This window comes from Aythya fuligula, chromosome 19, assembly GCF_009819795.1.
Source record: "Aythya fuligula isolate bAytFul2 chromosome 19, bAytFul2.pri, whole genome shotgun sequence".
Lineage (NCBI taxonomy): Eukaryota > Metazoa > Chordata > Aves > Anseriformes > Anatidae > Aythya > Aythya fuligula.
This window is the reverse complement of record NC_045577.1, coordinates 6,598,546-6,621,886: the sequence shown is the minus strand read 5'-3', so window position 1 is coordinate 6,621,886 and position 23,341 is coordinate 6,598,546. Positions and strand designations below refer to the sequence as shown.

The following is a 23,341-nucleotide window of genomic DNA, read 5'->3' as shown; positions in this document are numbered from 1 at the left end:
CCCTAGAAAGGAAAAGGGGACTGTGGATCAACCAGGGACAGTGTGGGATACAGCCTGGGGTGGATTTTGGAGGGGAAGGGAGGAAAGAAATGCAAGGCTGGGTCTGGACAGGATCAGATGTAATGAGAAGAGTTGGGCTGGGCTGAGGGGGGAACAGGAGGGAGTCTGACGGTGTCAGAACTGAGCCTGCAGCTTTGAGGGAGGCTCTGGGAGATGAAATGTGCAGACAGACCTGCAGGAGAGCCAGCAGGACCACTGAAACAAGGTGAGGGGCCTTCTGCTGTCTGTGTCTGCAGGACTTTCCTAGACTGGAGGGAGAGGATTAACCAGACACTTCCAGGTAACCATCAGCGGTTGTTCTAGGTTGGAGTCAGAAAGGTGAAGGGCCTTCTGAGCTGTTGTTTGCCTGTTTTGATGCCTCAGAGCACCCATTACCGGTCCCTCCATCTTGCTGGCCATCTCTGGCACACTGCGTAGCTCTGCTGTGATGTGGGAGGGAACCAGTGTTTTATCTTACAGGCTGCAGAAATGATGGCCCTTCAGAAGGGAAAACAGTTGCATGAAAAGAGCCTTGTGTCTCTGTTTTCCAGGGTCCACAAGGACCACAGGGGCCACCTGGGCCTTTGGGAGAAATCGGGCATAAGGTAGGTCTGGTCTTTGCTCCTATTTATTTTCCCTTTACATCGAGAGTGGCAGGACTGAGGGAGAATCAAGGGTGCAGAGGTGAAAGCTTTCACACCCAGGGACATGAGCAGGAAGGATTTCCCTCAAGTCTGAATATCAACTTCCAAAGCAAACAGTGAGAGCCAGAAATCCGAGCATCATTTTCATCTCAGGGCATGGGCACCCTGCTGGTATGTGGGCAGCCCCATCTCCACAACAAGAGAAACATTGCAAAGCTGGCCACCCTCCAGCAAGCACACCTCAGGCGTGGCTCTACCACCACTCCAGGGACCACTTCTGTACCAGGGAGCAGAGTCAGAAACAAAATAGAGCCTTCAAAATAAAAACTGGTCTTTTCTGCCTCCCTCACTAGTCCCATTGCTGACCAGGCACAGTTTTGTCAGCCAGCCTGGACTGCTGTGGCACTCCCATCAGAGGTCTGCAGCCAGTGGAAGGAGCTCAGAGAAATGCCTGCGCTGCTGACGGTGCTTTTTGGGTTGCTGTTGCCATGAAGCAGTGGCACAAACACACCATAACCAAGGCAGCAGCAGCTGCCAAACAGTGCCCTGATGCAGGAGATGCCTCCATGACTTCCCCCTAATTCATTCACAGTCTTGGCCTTATTTGCTTCTCGTTGAAATATTAGAGTTTTGGCTGATTATACCGGGGTACCAGTCCCCTTGGGTAGCTCCTTCCACAGGTCCTGAGCTGTGAAGCAGCCATGATGTTTCGCTTGGTTGTGGAAACAGCAGCAAAGGTGCCTTTTAATACAGTCTACTGCAAAGTGTATGAGTCAGGAAAGTTTCCATTCTCATGGCTGCTAGACTGGATGGAGCGAGCTCTCAGCGTGGTAAACCACACTGGGGAGCTGGAAAGCTGCTACCAAGCCTCTCTGGATGCTGCCAACCAAGAAAGTACAGAGGTTTATTCAAATCTGTGTCTCTTCCAGGAGCCTTTCCCTGCACTGGCACTGCTGGGGAAACCAAAGCAGGATTTTTGCTTTCATTGGAGCTTGAGTTTTCTCTTTGCGTGACTTGACCATTTGTTAATAAACCCAGCACTCACCCTGCTCCCTCCTCTGCCCAAATCCATTTCAGCAAGCCAGGAACTGGCTTTATTCCCTGTGCAGCCAAGTGCTCCCTTTGACTATATGCTCTTTTTTCCTTTATTCCTAGCTGCAAAGAGAAGGGGGATTGTTGTCCAGAAAGCAAGTATTATAAGAAAATAAAGCCCTCAAATCCCTTAAAGACAAGCTTTGCTGTCACATCTTGGGGCTTGCTTTCCAGACTGTCATTCCCCATTCTTACCAGCAGTAGCAGAAAATGTACAAAGATTAAAGCTCCCAATAGATCTCAGCACCAAAGGTGTTTAAGGAACTGTGGCCCCACGACTGCAAAGCTGCAAGTGGCAGCTGCACACCTAGTATGAACGATTTGCAAGATCATTCTCTCTTCTACCTTTTTATACCTTAATTTTCCATACTTTGCAGCTCAGGCACTCATTTTTGGCTGTCAGAGGGATACTGAGCCCCTCTGCCAGGGTTACCAGCAGAGGGTTGGAAGGAGTTACAGAGGAGCCTGGCAGAGGAGGCTGGGGGCGTGAGAGAAGAGCAGAGCCCCCGCAGGGACCAGGCACAAGGGGATGCTGGCTTCTTTGATGCTGCATACCCTGAGCCAGCTCCGGGGAAGTAATTACACTGCAACCAGGGCTGTGCTATCCCAGGAGGGCTCTGCTAAAGGAATTATGCCTTTGATCTTGCTTTCTACTTGGTTACAATGGTTTTTTTCATTTTTTTTTTTTCCAGGGACCGCCTGGCTCAATGGGACAACCTGGCCTTGCAGGTGAACCTGGCATGAAGGTAAGAAAAAGCCCTCAGTGCGATTTCTCTGTCAGAGCAGGGAGGTAATAGACACTTTGGTTCCTACAGGGATGGGTAGCATTGCAGGCTCACCCTCCAGCAGCCAATGTAGACAGCACAATCGATAAAGATAAGGTTAAAAGGAAAAAAAAAAATAAACAGTTTAACTTCAAGTCCTTGGCTACCAATTCCTGAGCCCCATCACAGCAGGGGAAGCTGTCAGTGCCAGGGACAAGCTCTGTCCCAGGGATCTTCTGCCTTGAGCTGAGGAAGGGCCGTGACAATAAACTTCAGCTCTTTCACAGGTCTAAAATCTGAGCAGAGAAGCGAGTCCTCGAGACCCAGAGATCCAGGCAGCTTCTGATGTGAAACAAGAAGAGTCTTAGGAAGGTCTCAAGCGTAAAATACCCTCAGACAAGGTCTTGCCACAGTTTCCAAGCCTCAGCTATGTGGGGACTGAGCTCCTCTAAGGGTTATGGGGGAGGGAGCCCTGCTCCAGGGCCATGAATGCACCTTCTTGTCCACATGGAAAGGCCTATAAAAACCATCTCTTTGTTTGAACAAAATCCCTGTGCAGAGCAGCTCAGAGGGGTTTTTATTTTATTTTGTCCCCCTCTCGGCTTGGTTTGAAGGTCTGCTCCTGTGTGGAGAGCTTGTGAACAGTCTCTGTGTGGGGATTAAATGCAATTTCCTCTTCGCTGTTCTTCGCTCCCCACCCCCAGCCCCATCCTATGCCATGTTTTCCTTGGCAAATCTTCTGACAATTCACTGGTGCTACCGTGTCTGTGGCGTCCTGATACTGCGTGGCTGTCTCAGCTCCCGTGCTCCCGGCTGCCCCTGCTCTGCCATTCCTGGAGCAGGACATGGTGATTTGCACAAGCACCCCTCTGCCCCCTGACAGCACAACTCCTTCCCCTTCTGCCCCTGTCACTGCATTTCCTGAGCTCTCTTCCTCGCAAAGCAGTTATCTTGGATGGCACACATGGGAGGCAGCTGCCCCATGTCCCTTGTACCCTCAGAGGGAAATCCCAGCCTCGCAGCCTGTCACCAAGATCCATCTGCCAGCTCCAGACACCTTCAGGTCACTCATTTGGGGCCCATTGAAGATTGTGGATCTTCTCCGCCCTCTGCAGTCATGCTGGGGCTTGGAGAGCAGTTGGCTGTCTCCTCCATGAGACTGGGATGAGATAAGGATAATTTAATTAAAGGGAACAGGAAGAGGAAAAAAAAATAGTGAAGGCTGCGTGGAAGCACAGAGAGGGGAAAAACAATTTATTCTCTACTTCCCATCAAGGAGCAATGTTCAGCCATGTCTCGGGAAATAGGGCCTCGGTACATGTAGCAGTTGTTTGGGAGGACAGACATTTTCATAACAAGAGACAAGAGCCCCCTCTCCCCTTCCCATTTCCCACCCTTTATTGCTGAGTGTGACACCACACGGTATGGGATATCCCTCTGGTCGCTTTAGGCCAGCTGCCCTAGCGATGTCCCCTTCCCATCTCTCACCCACCCCTGGCCTGCTGGCTCTGGGTGAAGTCCTGGTGCTGTGCCAGTACTGCTCACCAAGACACAACACTGGTGTGATACCAGGGCTGTTCTAGCTACGGGTGCAGAGCACAGCGCTGTATGGCTGCTGCAGGGAACGTTACCCCCATCCCAGCCCCACTCCTCCACGCCCTGTCCTGGTGGGTGTCCCTGTTCCAGCCCCCGAGGGGTGCAGGAGGTGCAGGTGATGCCAGCCTTGCAAGATGAAGGTGTTTGTGTGAGCACAGGGACAAAAAGCCAAAATGAGCAGCGCAACAGGAAGCACTCCATACTCATTAGCAGCATCTCAATGTCTGTGGTGCCTTCTTTCTAGGGTGATCCTGGCCAGCTGGGAGCTCCTGGAGAGCAAGGCCTCATCGGTCAAAGAGTGAGTACAGTCACCTTCTGCTCGGGCTCCTCTCTTACACCAGATCCCAGAGGCAGCAGGCAGGGCAGCACTGGCTGCTCCGTGCCGCATGGGAGGGAGAAGGGACGGGATGAGTTCATGGACTGAAGCTGGCCATGGCTCTTGTCCCTTTTCGGGACCAAGGTCAGCTGTTGGAGCAGGATGGGGAAGCCCCAGGTGAAATGAGGGCAGACTGAGTCCCCTTTCCAGCACAGGGAAAGAGCTCCTCTCCACAGCTGGGTCTATGGAGAAAAAGCTCAGAACAGAGCAGGAGGCTGAGCTGCTACTCTTGCCCCAGGAAGAGCTCAATCAGCGTTAGGGCATGGGATGGGACACATTGGAAGTGCTGGCCTGGGCTCCTCTTGCTGCAGCCTGACCTGCTGCCATGAATCATTTGCTGAAGGCAGTGGGAGGGGCGGAAAAAGAGTGTGTGGGCACAGCTTTATGTTGCTTGCTTCTGTCTTGCAGGGAGAACCAGGGCTGGAAGGGGACAGCGGACCACCCGGGCCAGATGGAATCAAGGTAAGATGTGTGATACAAAGGGTCTGCAGCAGGCAGGGCATTCTGGTGCAGTGTGCCCTCGTCTCTGATCCCCTCACTTCTTTGATGGGTTAATTTATTTAGAAATAAGAAGTGAAGATTTTTTTTTTCCTGCAGACACACATAATGGACTCCTCGTGTTTCACTCCTCTACCCACATTTTTGGCATGTGATCAGATCTCCAAAAAGGTCAACTCCTTCAAGATCTAGTTTCCAACAATTTGTCTGTTTTATTTGAGTTTTTACAGATTGAATTTCCAGCTAATCAGGAATTCCTGGGGTTGGCAGGGGAAATCAAGAATTGTCCATCATTATCCCCTGCACCGCTGACCAGAACATTGTTTGCAAGGAGAGAAATCAGATCCCCTTCCTCTTGGCAAGGTCCCAGGTGCTTGCTTAGGGCTTGCATCGCTCTCTTTATCTGACTGCTGTGAGCTTGCTACCTTGCCTTTGGAACAGGACTCTGATTTCTGTCCCTGCACAGCCGGCCTTTCCAAACAGGCCAACAGTTTTGTTCCATGGAAAGAAAAAGCAGCCGGTCCCACAACAATGCACTTTATTGCTTCGCTCTGGTTAAGCTATTTGCCATGTGTCTCTAGTTCTGCTTATCTCTGAGTGCTGGACCAAAAGATTCCCCCTTAAAGACAGTCAAGTTGTCTGTATTCTTTTGCCACCCTGGTTGTCCCCAAGAGCTCTTGAACCAGGCAAGGTTTCCTCGAACTGAACTTGTCTCTGGGTAGCAGAAGGGCCACTGCTCACTGCTGTAACCCAAAGAGACGTGGCTCTGCTCTAGCACAGCAAAGACTGAGTCCATCGAGGCTGGTTGGTGCACCAGCATGGTGCCGCTCTCAGTACAGAATCGGCCCTTTTGATGATCTCCATGAAACGTGCCATCAGCTATAAGAGCAGACATGGCATGATACCTACTGCTCCAACCGCAAACCCTTCGCAGGGTGAGATAACGCGGTTTTGTAGTGTTCAGTCAAGCCCTGGGCTGCTTCCCGCTGGCAGAAAGAGCCAGGTGGCTGCTCCAGACAAACCTGTCCTATTTAAAATCTTCCAGCATCCTGAGCTCAGGGCTTCTGGGTGAGGCAAGGGAGTCTCTCAGATGTTGTCCGCTGTCTCATTCACGTGGGAGGTTCAGGCCTCATCGCAGGAGAAGCAGAGTTCACATTACCCTGTGTAATGGGGGAGTTCCTTCTCCTCCAGCCAAGAAACTTTAAAAAAAAAAATGGTTTTGCTTATTTTTTTAAATGTCAAGTGTATTATGACTCATCCTCATTCATCCTTTTGGTTGCAGGCTCTCTTCCTCCCAGACTCCTGAAATATTAATTATGTGGTGTTTTTTTTACCTTGCGAGAGGCATTTACGGTGATCCGTGCATGGTGTGGGTATGAAAACTCCCACTTTCTCTTTTCCACAGGGAGACAAAGGAGAGCAAGGCCTGGAAGGAGAGAAAGGAGAAAAGGGCACTGAAGGACTGAAGGGAAAAGAAGGGCCTCCTGGATATCCCGGCATCACAGGTGTCCGAGTGAGTCTGAGAAAGCATCCTGCTCACCTCCGCCAGGCGGTCCATGGGTTTCCTGGAGCAGCCAGTGGTCTCTTCCCAGCTGCACTGGCTGGCTGTGTGCGTCACAGCCAGCCAGGTGCACGTCTTGGCCCAGCACAGCTCCTGCACCCTCTCCAGAGGGTCACTGTGATCTGGTTTCCAAATTTTGGTGGTTGCATCTTGCCCCAGAAGGACAGTGATGAATGCTGTGTGCTCTTGTCTAAATCCCCTACGTGCAAGATGACTTCTGCCTTCCTCGTGGCTGAAGCGTGAGCCCAGATGTGCAGTACGGGCATCTTTTGCAGTGAGGGGACAAAAGGAAGTTCGCAGTGTTTTGTCTGGGAGGCTGGATTCCATTTAAACCTTAGCAAGAAAGAAATATGCATTTTTATTTGATTTATTTTTATTTCAAGGACAGCAAATACTGCGGACGTTAGTCCTGCTGTAACAGGACTTGCCATGTTGCAGCAAAACACGTGGGGGCAGACTGAGTGGGAGATGCAGGCACTGAACCAGGACACTGCTTAGGGCAGGAAGTCATCCAAGACATGGCTTGTTGCAAGGGTTGGCGTAAAACATTATTTTTTTTATACACAAAAAAAAGCTGCATCCAGGGGGAGGGTTGGTCTTTGAGACGTGGATCACTTCTTTGGTCTGCTGCAGGCTTTGCGTAGGCTTTGGGACAGCTTGTGCAGCCTGGGCTTGCCTCTCTGCTGCATCTGCCCTGGCTGTCCCAGCTGGCCTCGGCCTGCAGTTTAGGGATTTGCCCTCTGTCACTTAATTTGGGTGATTACTTGATTACTTCTGTTTTTCCCTTCCAAGGTTTCTCCCCTAAATATAGGTAGGAGGAGGAATTAGTAGGAAATGATTTCCGAATCCTCAGGGAATATCCTAGGCTTGTGTGGTTTGTCTGGAGGTCTGATCTCAATGCTATAGGAAACAGAAACATAATTTTGTCTCTGAGACGAGAGCTGCAGGGCCGAGGGAGTAGGGCAGGATCTGGCCTGGGCTCATTCGGTGGTGCCGGGTGCAGGATGGTGCTGCCCAGTGCCAACGGGCTGCTCTGCAACTGAAGCCAGATCTCTCTGCTTGTAAAGGGGAGTTATCAGCCTGACAACATGATTTATATATTCTGATTATTGTGGTGGATCTCAGCTGTCAGAAGCATGGACTCAGAGGCTCATCCTGTGGGGCAATAGCCCAGCAGGTTGGATGCAGCCAGTGCTGCTGGAGGTGCCAGGCTCACCTGGGGCACAAGTTTTGCTGCCTCTGCAGCCAGAGAACAGGTCAGCTCCCACACTGTGCATGCCAGGAGGCGTGCAGGGACCCCGCGTCTGAACGAGGTTGGTGGCAGCTCCTGGAGTCCCTCCTGGGACAAAGGGAGGCTGCAGGGCAGGCAGGTGTCCTTGAGCACGGTGTGGATGCTTGATGCTGGAGTGCATTGTTTCTCTCTTTGGTGATGTTGTGGCTGCTATAAAGGAGAACAGTGTGAGGGGATGGAAGCAGCAAAGGAGCTGGATGTGTGTTGTTTTGGGGCTGAGGTGGTGGTTTGAGCACTGGCTTGACTGGAAAGTGGAAACACTGGCTTAATATGGCAGTCCTGCACCGTAAATACGCAGAACAAGGCTGTAGCCCTGCCCCAAATAAGGCTGCTTCCCCCTGTGCCCACAAGGAGCCCTTGCAGGGTTGGTGCCATCCCGTGGTCCCCAACGTCCCTGCTGCCTCTCAGCACATGGCCCTCCACGTGCTGCTCTTCTGGCTGCTTCACGTGTTGACATTGCGCGCTTCTGAGAACCAATAAAAATACCAAAATCATGCAAAGGCCTTATTAAGTTATAGGGCATAAAATATAGGTTCTCGCAGACTCCATCCCTGCTCTTTGCCAGCATGTCCCTGGGAACATGATGCCGTTTTCTGTTTTATTTATATAAAAAAAATACTCAATAGAGCCAAGATTCCGGCTCATAATCACTCCCCTCTTATTTTTTTATTTTTTTTTTTACAGCAGAGTGCTATATTTCCATCTACTATTTTAACGTTTCTTTGTATATCCCCTACGTTGAAATTCGAGCAGACTTTCAGGGACCCACACAGGCTTGAGCCAGCTCTGCCTCCTGCCAAGCGCTTGGCCATTACCTAATGCACAGGCTGGTGTTCCTGTGCTCACCGAGCTAATTCAGAGATGGAAGCCCTCTGACAGAAGTACAAATAATTTTTCTCCTCCCATTTTTTCTTGGAGTTTTTTTATCCTAGCTTCCCATGGAGAGAATGTACAAATATTAGTGGGATCTTCCTCAGGTTTCTGCCAAGGTACAAAATTCATGGACCAGAGACGCAAACCACGAGCAATAACCACAACTTCTCCTTTTCAAGCAAGGATTGGAAGCTGCAATACAAAGTCAAACCATCCTCAGTGAGACAAGCCACACAGGCACAGCCCGCTGCAGAAGGGAGTGATGGACAGAGGCTTTTAAGGCTGCTGGAGAAAGATAGGAGAAAGCACATCAGGAGAAAATCTTGAAGGTATTCACACAAGGGCAAGTGCAAAGGTTGCACCATGTCCAGATCCTGTCCAGGATTTGTGCAGAACTGCCCGGTAGCATGGAAATCGCCTGTGGAAGGTGCAGAGGCACCCGCTCCATGGGGATGAGGCACACGTGCCTTGGGCTTGGGTGTGCTGTGGCTGCGGTGTGTTTACACTTTGCGCACGCTGCATCTGGTTTTGTTTAATACAGCCGACGTGACAGCAGTGCTGTGTCCAGTACCCGCTTTAGGTGGTGTTAAGGAGAACTTGTCTTCAGCTCATCCATCTGCAGTAGGGCTGTGCTGGGGCAGTACCCAGGGGTCTCCACCTGTGCTTTGCTGTGGTCTCACCTGGCTCCCCTGCCTTTTCCCTGGGCTAGAGGCAGTGGTTTGTGCTCCAGTGATGCTGAGATATCCTCGTCTGCAGAAGTGACAGGGGAGATGTCCGTGCTGTTACTGGAAGAGACGCACAAGGATCTGGCTGCTCCCTGTGCCAACAAATTGACCTGCAGCAGGGAGCGTGTTGCTTATCTTCTGCTTCTGGAAGAGGTTCGGGTTAGCTCAAGGAAGCTGACACCCATCCACGGTCTTGGGCACAGAGATGAGCTTCTGCAGCGCCTCGGCTTGGCTCTGTGTTGCTTCTCTGCACCGGTGCTGGAGGGAACCCACACGGCCATGACCTCCAGGAACAGCACCAGCTCTGGGAACACCCTTTTCATCGCAGATCCCCGCAGCCACACCACCTCCTGGAGAATTTTCCCTAACACCAAGGCGATGTTTAGTCTTGTTCTTAGTCTTGCTTATGTCTAAAGGAAAAAGACACTTCAGTATTGTATCCCCTTGACAGATGTAGGAAATGAGGCAGACGAGTGCTCTACAAGGAAGCAGACAAGTGCTCTAAAACAATCCAGCTTTACTGCTGGTACATTCTCAGTCTGTGTTGCACACATGGCCAAGGGAAAGACCTGATGCTGGCAGCTCCCCTGTAGCCCCACAGCAGGTCAAGCTTGGCTGGGCTCGTACAAACTCACACACCACTTGGCAACGGACCAGCAGAAGAGATGGAAGGGGAGAGCAGCGTGTTTGGCCCGTGAAGTCCTACAGCTCCCTGTGAGGGAAGAGGGGACGTCCTGGGGCACCTCCACAGGTGCTAGTGCTGGAGGAGGCAGCAGGGACCTGCTCTGCCCTGCTGGGGCACACCGAGGAGAGGCTTTCACCGGCAGCTGGTCCCCACGGCAGGGCACAGCCTGGTTTCACTGAGCAAGGCTGTTTTCCAGAGAGCCATCCCGATGCTGATACAGCATTACCGACAGAGCACACCCGCGCTTCCCTGGGTGCTCAGGAAGCATTTTTCAAAGATTGTTAGCTTTAACTTGGCCCGGCCATCTCCAGCGTTAACATATCTGAAAATCGGTTTCCACTGCGGTTTTAAAGCTCAAACAAAAGCAGCAGGGAGGCCCCAGCCAAGTCTCCAGGGGTAGTTTGTACACATTTCAAAGCCAGTGGATTTCAGCAAACAAACCTGGCAGCCGAGATGGGCCATGAGTCTCACAGCTGCGGTTGGCAGGCTCGAGGCAGCTGGAGCCGTGATGCACAAGTATCCTCTGTCTTTTGGTCACTGCGTCCAAGTTCACACTGCTCCGTTCAACTCCGGGTCCTGCTCCTGCCAGTTGTCCCTCTGGTAGTGAGCGAGGAGTCAGAGCATCTGAAACACCAACATACAGCTGAGTGCAGGATCCAGCTGAGGTTTCAGAAATCCATCCGAGATGTGCATCTGTTGTCCTACCTGTCATCTCCTCCCGGTGGTTTCCTACTTCTTCTAACACAAACTCGTTGCTGTCACTCGATCTTGACTCTTCTGGGCTTGGCCAATTGACCTCTAGTCGGCTCATGTGAGCCGCAAGGAGCTGGGAACCTCTTCCCCTTGCAGAGCACCACTTTGGGCATCTCCAATCAGGCTGGAGGTGCAGGTCCCAGGCTGACAGCACGGGGAGCAGTTTTTCCTCTGGGGAGGAGAGCAGGAGGAGGCCGTACCTCTGCAGTTTGTGAGCAGAATGGGAGTGGAACAGCCCTTCAACCCCAGCTGTCCTGCAGCAATGCAAGTGTCACGCAAGCTCACGAAAATAAAAAGCTAATTCATCGTAACTGGTAATTGTATGAGGGGACATTGCCATCGAGTCTGAAATACCTGAACATTTTTAGAGAGTAATGTTTATATACAGAGGATCCAGCTGCCGGTCAGTCCCGTTCTCCACTACAGAGGATGGAAGGAACCGAAGGTTGAAGTCTGGGTGTTCAGCCACCCAGCTGGGCACACAGCAGGGTCACAGAGGGTGACCCCTCCTGGCAGTGCTCCCTTCCAGCCCCCGTCCAGCCCTTCCCGTGGAGGACGACCGGCCCGCGGTGCCGGAGCGCAGGGCCCGGGCCAGTTGGCAGGCGGCAGGCCGTGGCTTTCCAGCTGCTCTCCGTGGCTGCGCGCTGCGGTTTTCGTAACGCGCTGGTTGTCATACAAGGCAGACATCTGATAGCAAGGCTTTTACAGTTCCAGGAAAGCAATTGGAGAGCCTCTAGGTAACGAAATACAACAAGCACAGAAACAAGAAAATCCCTCATTGTTCAGCAAAACTGGGAGCTGAGCTCTTTTCTTTTTCCACTTCCTTTTTAACCTGAAATCCTATCTGCAGTGTCATTCAAGCCACGTCAGGACATGGAAAGCTTTGAGCCAGCTGCTTCAGTGGCAGGAATGGCCATAAACAATGACATCAGAGAAGGTCTGGCTGCCTGTGCCGGCCCTGCTGCCTGGTGCAGATGTGCACCGCCAGGCCCAAAGAGCTCTAGGGCCTTGGTGAGTCCTTTTGCTCCGGTGTGACAAGGTCAGAGTCCTTTTGTTTGCTCTCCCAGAGGGTAGAGTAACAGGACTGGGCAAGAGTGAAGACCTGAGAAGGTGTTCGGAGGGAACTCAATGTGCTTTGAAAAGGGCAAAGCCACTCGCCTGAGAAATGAGAGAACTCGTGGCTCTTGGCTCCAGCACCATGGTCCCAGCCACGTCTCCCCAGAGCAGCGGCAACTCCACACACAGCCTTGGGTGGTGTCCCGAGGACAGCATCCTTCCCATCGACTTACACCCAATGTTCCTGTCCTTTTTCCATCATCTACAAGCCAAAATCTTGAAGCAGAAGGAAGACATGCTGGTCGGGGAAGACCTTGTGCTCTGAGCTCACATGTTCTCTCCAGTGACACCACGCCGTGGTCACAGCCGCGCTGGGGCTGGTTTCTGGGCTCTGTTATAGCAGCACTGGGCAGGAGCTAATTCCCATCTGCCACACTGCTCTGTTATAGAGCTGTCCAAACATCACTTACAGCAACGTTTGTCCCAAAGCGTTTTTTGTTTGTTTTTTTTTTTTTTTTCGCTCTTTGTTCTTTTCTGTTTCCTGCCCCTGAAAACATAATTCAAAGGTTTTCTGCAACAAAGCGCCTCGCTGCTGCATCCAGCCATTCAGTCGAGCACATGAGCTCAGCGACAGCTGGCAGCACCACGGCACTGCCATGGCACTTGGCTCAAGAGAGCACTGGGGCTGCCGAGGGACAGTCCCGGAGTCACTTCTGGTTTCAATCTCAGTTGTCCATGCAGGAATCCATGCCTTTTTTTTTTTTAATATATAATAATGTGCTGAGCTGTTGTTTCCTGGACAAGCTGTTTGTGCCCTGATGGATGGGTTGGGTGTGGAGCCCTTGCTGCAGGAGCTCCCTGAGGATGTGGGGTTGCCCTCTGGCTGAGCAGCAGGCCCAGGATGATGCAGGAGGTCGGTGGCAGAGGCCAAAGGGGATCAGGAGTCTCCCAGCACCATTCCTGTGCCCTTTGCATTGTCTCAGCGTGGGCTGTGCTGGCCCACAGGCTCTGGGTGCAATGCTGCAGCAGCTGAGTGTCTCTGGGGCTTGTGCATGACCCAGCTCCCAAGGCACAGCCACGGCCTCCATGCAAGAGGAGGGGACGCAGTGGGACGTGCTTCTCCTGCCTGTCCCTTCCAGTCCCTACAGCGCCAGTTCCTCTGCTGGAGCGAAGCTTCTGTAGCTGGAGGTGCTGTGCTTGGCCGTGGCGTGTCATTGTTTAACAGCCTTGGAGCCGCTGAGTGTCATTCCTCGTGGGGACAAACATCCAGCAGAGCCATAAGCAAGTATTGGCCTTGCAGCAAAAATCAAAGGGGAACAGGGTTGCTTAGGAGTGAAGTCAAACGTGCTTGAACCCTTTGCTTTGGCTAGGGCTGGAGCAAGGGTCGGGGTGAGTGGCTCTGTGTGGCTGCAGCCCCCAGGTTCTCCTTCCCCTTCTGGAAGCGGTGCTGTGACCCCCGGGCAGCTCTGCCCTCCGTGTAGTCCTTGTCCTTCATAATCACTGCCCTCTGTGCACTCCTTTTCCTTCAGTACTCACGGCATCTCCAATGGCCCCAGGTTCAGCTGCTTCTGCCGCAGTCTAAACATCCCATTTTAGGGGAAGGTACGTGCTGGATTTTGTTGTTTGGGAGCTTTTATTGCTTTTTTTTTTACCCTCATCTGCTATTCTGGTGTCCGTGACTCAGCCCACCCGATGCACTGAGTCCCCTGGAGCAGACCGCAGCCCCCCGGGGAGCCGGGCACCCCACGGTGCGTGGGGACTCGCTGCCTGCAGCCCCGGGGCCGTTGGTCCTCGCCGCACGCCGGCCAGCGCTGCTCGGTCCCTGCCGCTTGGGAAGGCAGGCTGATCCCAGCTGGTCTTCGTTTAGAGTTAATAGGAGTTGAAATGAGCCAGAATTTGAAATAAATCCCATTGACTTGGCACGGTTTCTTTCCTGACTCAGACGAAGGAGACGCGCTTTCTGTGCAGTTACTCCAAGATTCCCCTCCTTATTGCGAGAGAGGATTTCGTTCCCCTCCTCTTCCACAACCCCAGGGCGTTCGTGTCCTTCAGAAGGAAGATGTTAACCCCTAGTGCTTGCAGGAGAAAAGAAAGACCCGAGCAGTGCTTATTAGTGCAAGTAGGAGTTGTACTGCCGGAGCGCTCTCTCTATTGCTTTCTTCCCAGTTGGCAGCCTCCAGAAGTGGCCAATTCTTTGGAGCGTTTTGGTGTCATCTTGTGGGAAAGCTTCCCAGATCCATGGTGCTGAGGGCTTGCACTTCTCCTGCGCCTCCCACCCATCATTGAGCCACCTTTGGGTAGCACCTTTGTCTCGTGTGCTGCCTTAGAGATGAGGAAATAGGGAAGGAAGAAAAAAAAAGGAGAAAAAGAGAAATTCCCAGAAACAACAACTCAGTGGCAGTTCAGAGCAATCAGGCCAAACCAGAGTGGCTCAGAGCACACCGCACTGCTCCCCATGCAATTCTCTTTGCTGCCTTGCACTGTGAAACTGCTTACGCTGCTTAGAAGAGATGAGTCAAATAGACGTCCCCATCCACAAAACCAAAGCTGCATATTTCAGAGCGACATTGCCTGCAGATAAGGACTTGCTCTAGAGCAGGGAGTTTGGGATACAAGGTTTAGTTTTGGATTCCACACTTCAAGCTGAGGAACTCAACTGAAAAGGAAGTCATAGCGGTGCTTGCAGTAGTTTTTCCATCTGAGATCTTTTTGTAGGGTTTCCCAGTTTGCGTTTTCTTTGAATCCAGCCAGCCAGCTCTACCTGCGCTCACCACTTGGGTTCCCACAGGCAGCCCAAGAGCCCGTTGCTTCCCAGTGATACCAGCAAAACCCTCTGAACCTTACAGTACAATCAGGTCTTTCTTCTCAAGAACAGTTGAGTCTTTCTTCTTTCCCAAACCCATGCAGGAGCTACTGCCGTGTCTCCTCCCCTTGCAAACTACTGCTAGGCAGAGAGATTAGGAAATGTGTTTCTTATAAATCCAAAACATTTATGTCTTCAAATGCCCGGCCCCAATAATCCCACTAATTTCCTGAGTGCTTGTGAGCTGTCCTCTATGGGGGGAGGCTTCTCTCGATCAAAGTTTATTAAGTAGAGGTTCTCATATGGAGACGTTGCTGAGCAGTAGGAAATGATATGGGGCTTTTTCATTTCCCTTTAAATGAGCTGGCTGGGCCTTGAACAATATGGGCATGGTCATCCTACGCTTCATGCTTACTACCCCTACTGCTGCTTTAGCTTTTCTGCCCTTCCTGCTTCCAGTGCCTCAAACTAGCACCATTTTTTCCATCACCATTGGCACTTTCTTCTCTTTACTCCCTGGCTGCATTCTGGTTCTTCTTTTTCTTCCTGCCTCACTTTTGGAAGAGGAGAGTGACCTCAGACCCCACTTACTGACACCCAAAACACCCAAAAACATGCTCCACGGCAGTCTTGTAGTCCTGAACCTGCTTGAGACGGGATTTGGGAAGCTGTCTCGCCAGGTGCTGTGTCCTCCTAGAGCCTCCCTCCTGTGCCATGCTTCAAGCCTGCAGGAAAAGAAGAAAGTTGTCCTCTGAAGTGCCAAGAGCCACGGTCTCCTTGAGGCCAACCAGGCCGGGGAGTCTCAGAAACCACGTCCCGAGGCCTGGTGCATGCAGAGCGGAGCATCGCTACGTGTGGGGGAAGCCTGGGGCTGCACCGTAAGCTTGTTTGCCCTGCTTGGGGCAGATATCCCTGCAGTTCAGCTTCCTCAGTGTGGTTTTCTGGATGCCTCTGCTTTCCTTACAAACGTATCGATCTGCATTGGACAATAAACCATCCACGTCTCTCCCATACGGGAATATCTAACGCTGAAGAAATCTTAAAAAATTGGCTCCTTACTGAAGCTGGCAATGAAATTTTAAACAAACTAGACCTAAGATGAACATTTTTGCTTTCCTGGGATATTTTGGCATACTTGAAGTCATGAAAAACTTGTAAAAACTGCTGCTTTCTGCTGTCCCTGGTCACAAATACCACCATCTTCTGAAGATACCGATGTGTTTCTCCAGTGACGGGCACAGTGTGTAAAGAGAAATGGCCATTTAAAAATAATGCTGCTCCCAGAAGAAGCTTGGAAAGATTTGTTTCTTCAGAAAACCAGTGACCCAAAGCATACAACAAAATGTGTACAAACCCCAAGAATAAACATGTCAAGCGTTCAGTGTCTTGGCACACTAACCCAACTGATTTGTATCTAGGAAAAAAGAACCTGGAATGAATTATTGTTATGTATCATCTTTTCTGCATTTCTACCCCTTGTTGCTCTCTCTGCTAAAGGCAGCAGGAAGCCTGGAAACTTCACAGTGCAACGGAAAAGGTACCAAATGGGTTGCTGATGGATTTTGGAGACTCTGCATGAAGTGTCAATCCCGCTGAATTTGATTTATCGGTCGATTTATTTTTTCCTGTTCTGGCCCCATTTTTTTCATCCCCGGACAGATGAATCAAAAGAACAGGGAGAAAGAAAACCTGACCTTTTTTTGAAGGCTACCAAAGTTGGTGCTGGGCTGGTTATTGCCTGTGTGACACGTGGCATGTGGTGGCACGGTGACTGCTTGGAGCTGTGCAAACCGCTGCGTGTGTGCCCTGCAAACTTCTGGGACTGCACCAAGCAGCAACCGCATCTGGAGCATCACAAGGAGAGATACCACATAGCTGGGAACCCCAGACAAATGCAGGACTGCCTCTAAACTCATCTGGGCAACATTCCTGCGCAGTTGGAGAAAGCACATCCAGGAAAATGAGCCATATGGTAGGCTTCCCGCGCACCAGCACAGCTCCGCTGGCCAAAGTCCTAGAAAGCGCGCTGGTGGAGCCCAGAAACATCCCTCGCTGATAGAGCTCGCTCCGCTCGAGGAGGTGGCTGAGGCTGCAAGATCCAAGCCACGTCTCGGCTGCCGGCACTGCCAGCGTGGTTTGACCCATTTATTTACCCCGGCGATGCTTTTAACTGGCCGACAAGGGCTAGCACAGCGAGGGAGCCTGAAAGGAAGGGCTCTGTGGTTTACCGCGAGTCACTGCTGGTCGCTCAGCTATCGCTGACAGGAGGCGGAGATGCTGCCAAGTTTTGTTCTCCAGTGATGGAGAAGGAGCCGCACCCCGGCTGAAGGGCTCGGGAGAGCCTCCAGGAGTGGATGAACATCGCTGCTCACCCAGGCTGGTGCATCAGGAGGGGAAAAGACAGCCCAGGAAGATTTCAGAGCCTGTATCTGTATCCCAACACGGAAAGATGAGCTGACGGAGCCCAGAGAGAGTGAGACCCTGTCTGAGCACTGCACAGTCTTCTATGGGTCGATTTATTTTTGTGCACAGGCCTTGGGCTGTCAAAGTGGGGTTTGGTTTGTGTTTTTTTTTTTTTTCCCACCTCTCTTAAATGACTCTGGCCCTGTAGCTGCAGTGCATGATTGTGGCATGAACTTGGATGCTGGCAGATTTCAGGAGTGATGTGGGAATTTTGTTTCTCGTTAGGGAAGAGTTAAGACCCAAACCCATCTTCTCAAAAAGCAAAGACATTTTTTGGGTGCAGGGCAGAAGCACTTTTCAGTCATTGCTTCCATGGGAGATGTGTCCAGGTGGGGGGATCAGGCTCTACATCCTGCTCCTGTGATGTCGCTGTGGGACGTCTGCATTTTTCGCAAACCCTGTAACACATCCTCGTCCTGGGGAGGCAAACACAAGTAGCATGGAAGTATTTGTTTCAAGAGATTTCACATCACAGCAATTCAGGAGCACGTCTCAGCGTGCAAAATGACTCTGCTGGAGAAGATCGACAGCTTGGCCCTCACCAGGGCCAGGAACAGATTTAGCTTCAAACGTCCTTTCTCCAATTTGCAAGAAATATCCACTGCCCAAACTTCCAAAAGATCTTAGAGCACAGCCCAGGGAGACCGATGGAAAAAAAATTATTATGCAACTAATTGGAAATCCCAGTTGTGTCTTTGTTCATTCAGGTCTTGTTTTGACAGTAAACTTTTGTGAGTGGTACCACTGTTCCCTCTCCCAGTTTTCAAGCCACTAGGCATCGCAGTGTTCCTGCAGAGCAGGGTCTGTGAGCGTTCACATTGCTTTGCTGTGCCTCCAAGCACCGACACGTGGGGAAGCTGAGCGCCCTGGTACCCTGGCAGGGGTTGGGTTGGCTGGGTAGGGGTGGCCACTTCCCAGTCGGATGCTTTTGTTGGCGAGAATTTCTTTGTACTCCTGTCAAAAGTGTACATCGCGGGGTGACGCCAGGGCCTTGTCACCCACAATTCATCGCCTGTTGCGGCTGGGCAGCGTCTGTGGGAAACTAATCCCCAAAGTGCTCTCTGGGGAAGTGGCAGCACAAAACAGCCAACAAAAGCCCCGAGCAGACTGGAGAGGCAACAGACCAGGACCCGTGAAGTCCTCGCAGAGACTCGTCCTTTGTGAAGCTCTGAGAGTGCTGGCAAGGTGGGCTCTTGAAATGTTTGACTTATTCAAACGGAGCTGTTCCCTCGGGGGCAGTGAAGAGCTGCCACGATTCTTCAGGGCTATAATAAGCCTGAATTGCTCCTTTGTGTTAAGAGCAGGCACTCAGGAGGCCCGTGTTTGAGATCAGAGTGAAAACCCTCAGACATGGCCAGCTTTCCAAGTAGCTTTTGTTCACCTGAGAGACCAATGCTGTCCTGCAGCATCAACAGGGGTGCAAACGATACCTCCTTAACGGGGCAGGGGAGAGATGCTGTGCTGGTGTGTGGATGCTGCTGAAAAGCACGTGGCAGCTGCCAAGAAGTCTGAGTTATTTTCTTCAGTGATACTTCTGCTCATTTCTGTCAAGTCCAAAATATGTTGTCTGCCTTGCAGCCAACGGGGTCAAACATTGAAAAAATAATTTCCCTGGGCTCCCCAAGGAGAGTGTGCTATACTTAGCTGCTCGTCGCCGCTAATTTCGGTTTGTGTGTGTGCGAGGACAGCTGGTGGGGTGTGCTGCACGTGAGACACCCACGGAGGGGCACAGAGCAGGCCAGCGTTTCTGTCTGTCCTTGCTGTGGCTCCCACCTGAAGTGCTGCATCCCCGTGCATTTCTCAGTGCCTGACCAGCACGTTGTGGTTTCTGTGTGCCGTTCCTTGCAGGGATAGTAACACGGGGAGATGGTTTCTGCATTGTGACCTGCGTATGGCAGGTAGATAGAAAATGAAATAAGCAACTGTTTTGTCAATGTGAAGATAAAGAGGATTGCTGCTGAAGCAGTGGTTTCACTGCCATTGTTCTAAAACCCTCTAAAAAGTATTGATATCCAATTTGGTGCTTCAGCTGATGGTGAGGGAAACAACCCTTTGTGCAGCAGGGGCAGGTACCAGTTTTCAGTTCATTGGGTGCTTCAAGGAGCACTGCTGAGATTCCCCTTCCAGGCCCTCGAGGACGGACGGACACACCAGGCAGTGGTTTGCCATCCCCTGCCTGTCCTTGCCATGTGGGGTGAAGATGAAATCCGCCGCCTTTCTGCCCTGCTGCTCTGTGCTCACTGGGCACAGGGGTCCGTGTCCACGTGCAGGAGCAGCTGAAGAAGAAACTTGGCCATGCTCCTGCCGAGCACCTGGGAATTGTGCCCGTGACTGCCTCACCTCCTTGTTGGCTCCCTTGGGAATGGGATGGGATGGGAGAGGATGCTGTCAGGGTTGCAGGCACCCTGGAAAATGAAATGAGGACCTGGTTGGGACGGGATTTCTCTGCTTTCCCATTCCAACAGCTTTTTAAATCTTTCCTAGGGACCAGAAGGGAAACCAGGAAAACAGGGGGAAAAAGGCAAGCCTGGCCAGAAGGTAAGAACATCTCTCATTGATAACCTTGCCTCCTCTGGATCTCCCTTTTCTTTGCTCCTCTTTGATATTTATCTGCACAAGCTGTTTTGTCCTGCATTAATGTCTGTGCCTTTGTTCTGCAGGGCAGCAAGGGCTACCAGGGGCAGCTCGGCGAGACAGGAGCTCCAGGGAAGGAGGGGCCGAAGGGGAACCAAGGCCCTAAAGGATCCCGAGGTACCCTGGGACCTATGGTGAGAAGAGCTCTGCAGACGGTTGAACACAACACGCAGAAACGTCACTGTGCTGGGCACGAGCCCACACAAAGCCCAACAAGGGCTCCAGAGCAGGGAGAGTGAAATGATGCTAGATGGGTTAAATTGACCAAAAGAGCTTAATGATTGCTCTGAGCAGCAGAGGAGACTCCACAGTGGTGGTGGTGCCCGTGAGCCCAGCTCACATTGCAGCATGGCGCTTCTTTACAAGTCCCTAGACGAGCTGAAGTATTGGGGATTTTTTCTTGAGAAGGGAGTGAGCTGATAAGCTATTTTTTGCTAAGATCTTTCCCTTTGAGACTGCACACTCATGGTAAGAGCCGCTTCCAAGTCAAACTGTGTTGTTAAAAGGAACTCTGCCTTGGACTTCTGCCCTGCTTCTACACCCACTCTTGATATAGTTATCTAAAACACTTACAGCAAGAAGAAATACAGCATGGGAAAGGGTTTGAGTTGGGGCTTGAAGGTAAGGTTTTCAGAGAGAACAGCTCTGTGGCAGAGAGGGAAGAAAGTTAATTTGCTTTAGGAACGTAAGACAAGCAGGTGTGGTCAGCAGCAGTAAGTAACGAGCACCTCCTCACACGTGGCAGGCTGGTAAGCAAACTCATTGCAATTTTATTTGGTAGAACTTAGTGAAAGAGCAGGAATTATTTATGAACCGGGAATCGCGGTGATGTTTCAGAACAGTAGCAAATGAGTGATGGAATAAGGGTTCTGCGGACAGTGTTTTCCTGTGTCAAAAATTATGGCCTCCCCATATATCCTCCCTTAGATTCGTTGGCAAAGCCTCCGTGGATTATTTCACAAGGAAGCTGAGCAGTGTCCGAGCAGTGTGTTGGGCTGAGCACGTCTCTGCAGTCTGTCCTGAGGAAAGAGCTTCCTTCCACACTAAATGGGATTATCTGGGAAGGTTGCTCTTCACTTTAACCTGATGATCTGGTTAAAACCCTTTTGTGCAGATTGATAGAGATACAATGAACAGCTTTTGCAGTGCCCTCAGCACAACCCAGAAAACTCCCTTCCCGGCCTCAGAACCCACACCGCAAGGTTTCCTCCCTGCAGTTTAGGATTAGGTCATGCGTGAGGAGGGTCTCGCTGGTGGACTTCCTAGCACAAAGCCAATTTGGGTATAAAGAGAGGGCATTTCAGATGGCTGCAGCAATGCTCCCCAGCGGCCAGGGGAGAGGGTGGCCATGCTGAAATGCTCCCTTGCTGTGCTGAGCTTTCCTTTGTGCAGCCTGGTGTGTCCTCCTGCTGCGGCTGCACCCGCGGGCTGCTCTCATGGTGCTTTCTGTGCTTGTCTCTCCAGGGTGCTCCGGGAAGAATGGGTGCTCAGGGGGAGCCCGGCTTGAAGGGTTACCAGGTAAGGTTTTTATTTTCATCCTCTGGCTTCCAGCTCTTCTGAGCTGTAGCAAAACTGCCACTGCAGCACGTGGCTATGACTTACTTCTGATCTGAAGTTGGGTTTGGTTTAGTTGTTTTTCTAGTGTCTGTTTGCACCGTGTCAGCTTCTCCAGATCCAGCCTGTTCATCTCTGCCATGACCTGCGTGTGCCTCCACAGCTGGGGTGCACAGTAAAGGGCTTGTGCGAGCTGTCAGGAAACCAGGCAGGACCTTTGGTCCAGCAGCTCTCTCCTGTCTCCTCACTTGCTGTCTGCTCTCCGCAGGGACACGCAGGACCACCAGGGCCAATTGGACCACCGGGGCCAAAGGGGGAGAAGGTAAGCTGGCGGTGTAGCCATCCGGTCTGTCATAAACATGAGCCAGCGCTGCTCTGCTGCTGCAGCATCAGTTACGGCCTCAGCACCAAAGTTCAGCCCCAGGAGGCCTGCACAGCGCAGTCACACAGGCCACAGGGACAATGGTCATACCCTGCAGCAGAAACGCAAGCTGTGTTCTTGACAGAGGCTCGTGCTATAGCCATCTTCAGCAGGAACAGCACTAGGATTGCTGTGTCTCAAAGCTCGTGCACCTCCAGCCCACCCATGCTAAGATGAGGTTATCGAAGCGGGGCAGAACCGGTCTCCATCACCCTTGCCCTGTTTCCCTCCTCGCTGCCGTGGGCCGAGGGCTCTGACTCAGCCCAGCTGCGGCGAGGGGGCTCGGCGAGGGGTGCTGGGCTGACTCAGAGCCCTCCTTCCCTTTCCCCGTGCATTTTTCCCCTTCTGCTGAGTCAGCGCGGCCGTAACCAGTTCAGGCTGGAGAAGTGACTCACGCTTTAATGGTTTCCTGCCGGTGGGGCTGGCTGCCGTGCTCCCAGGCCAACCCAGCTGGCTCTGGCCCTGCTCTCGGTGCCGCTGGAGCCCCTCACGTGCCTGCAGTAGCAGCGGTGATGCTCCCTCCCCCAGCACAGGGAGGGAAGTGGTGGTGATTGGGAACGGGCAGCCGTGGGGTCCCAGCAAAGAGGAAAGATGTGCAAACTCCTTCTGCTCCCTTCCGTGTGTGGCTGCAGATGTGCGCCTGCAAGCAGGAACTTCATTGCTTGTAAAAGGAGTTCGTGGGACTCGGGGCAGAGATCCCGAGGCCACGTCCGTGCTGGGCCTTTGAGTGCATCATTTCAGTGTCAGGACACCCTGTTCGTGCTGCTCCTCTCACTCTGCCTGCAGGCTCCTCACGCTGGTGGCCAGGAGCTTTTGTGCTCCACCAACAAACCTCCCGTGTCTCAGAAACGCTGCAGTTCCTGCTGCTCTTTCTCTCCTCTCCTGCCTCTGTCACACCCGTGGCACAGCAGCAGCTGGTGATGCTCCTGCTGCTCAGCACCTACATCACTGCCTTGATGCATTTCCACCCTCTGCACTCTCCAGTGCAGCCTGGCCAGAGGTTTCTCACAGTCTCTCTGCTGAAACTTGAGCATCCTGGCAAAACACTGGGAGCTGTGGCAACCAAGAGCAAAACTGCCACTGGCTTTAGAACAGGAGGAGTAACAGATGTGCAGACAGGTATCTCTGTTGAAACTGTTACTGCTGATTTTTTTAAAATCTCTCCACATTTAAATTTGCCATCTTGAAAGCTCCCATCACCCCAAATCATTAATTTGAAGTGCTTGGTAAGCTGTCTCCCCTTCACCAGCGCTGCTGTGACAGAGCTGCCTGTGTCCCTCTGCTCACCCAGCTGCAAGGAAACTTCACAGCCTGCAGCTCCTCGGAGATAGCACGGATCTTGTGTGGTCAGAGCGCAACAACGCTGTGCAATAGCTTAACCATGGAGGATAAAATGGACTCTAATTGCAAGTATCCAAGCTGAAGCCTGGCAAAAAACTCCAAAGCATCTCATGCATCTGCTGAGAACAGTAAGGCCTGTTAATGACCACGGAGAGCCAGGTCCTGCTCACAC

At 51.9% G+C, this 23,341-nt stretch overlaps 1 protein-coding gene across 1 annotated transcript in view; it reads left to right on the top strand.

The window, feature by feature from the left end:
* Positions 1 to 23,341, top strand: part of LOC116497028 (collagen alpha-1(XXVII) chain-like) — a 150,251-nt gene that overhangs the window by 107,232 nt on the left and 19,678 nt on the right. The window contains exons 33-41 of the mRNA XM_032200523.1: positions 591 to 644; positions 2,468 to 2,521; positions 4,380 to 4,433; positions 4,920 to 4,973; positions 6,415 to 6,522; positions 19,704 to 19,757; positions 19,880 to 19,987; positions 21,318 to 21,371; positions 21,676 to 21,729. Of these exons, the coding sequence (XP_032056414.1) occupies positions 591 to 644; positions 2,468 to 2,521; positions 4,380 to 4,433; positions 4,920 to 4,973; positions 6,415 to 6,522; positions 19,704 to 19,757; positions 19,880 to 19,987; positions 21,318 to 21,371; positions 21,676 to 21,729 (594 nt within the window). The remainder of the gene's footprint in view (positions 1 to 590; positions 645 to 2,467; positions 2,522 to 4,379; positions 4,434 to 4,919; positions 4,974 to 6,414; positions 6,523 to 19,703; positions 19,758 to 19,879; positions 19,988 to 21,317; positions 21,372 to 21,675; positions 21,730 to 23,341) is intronic.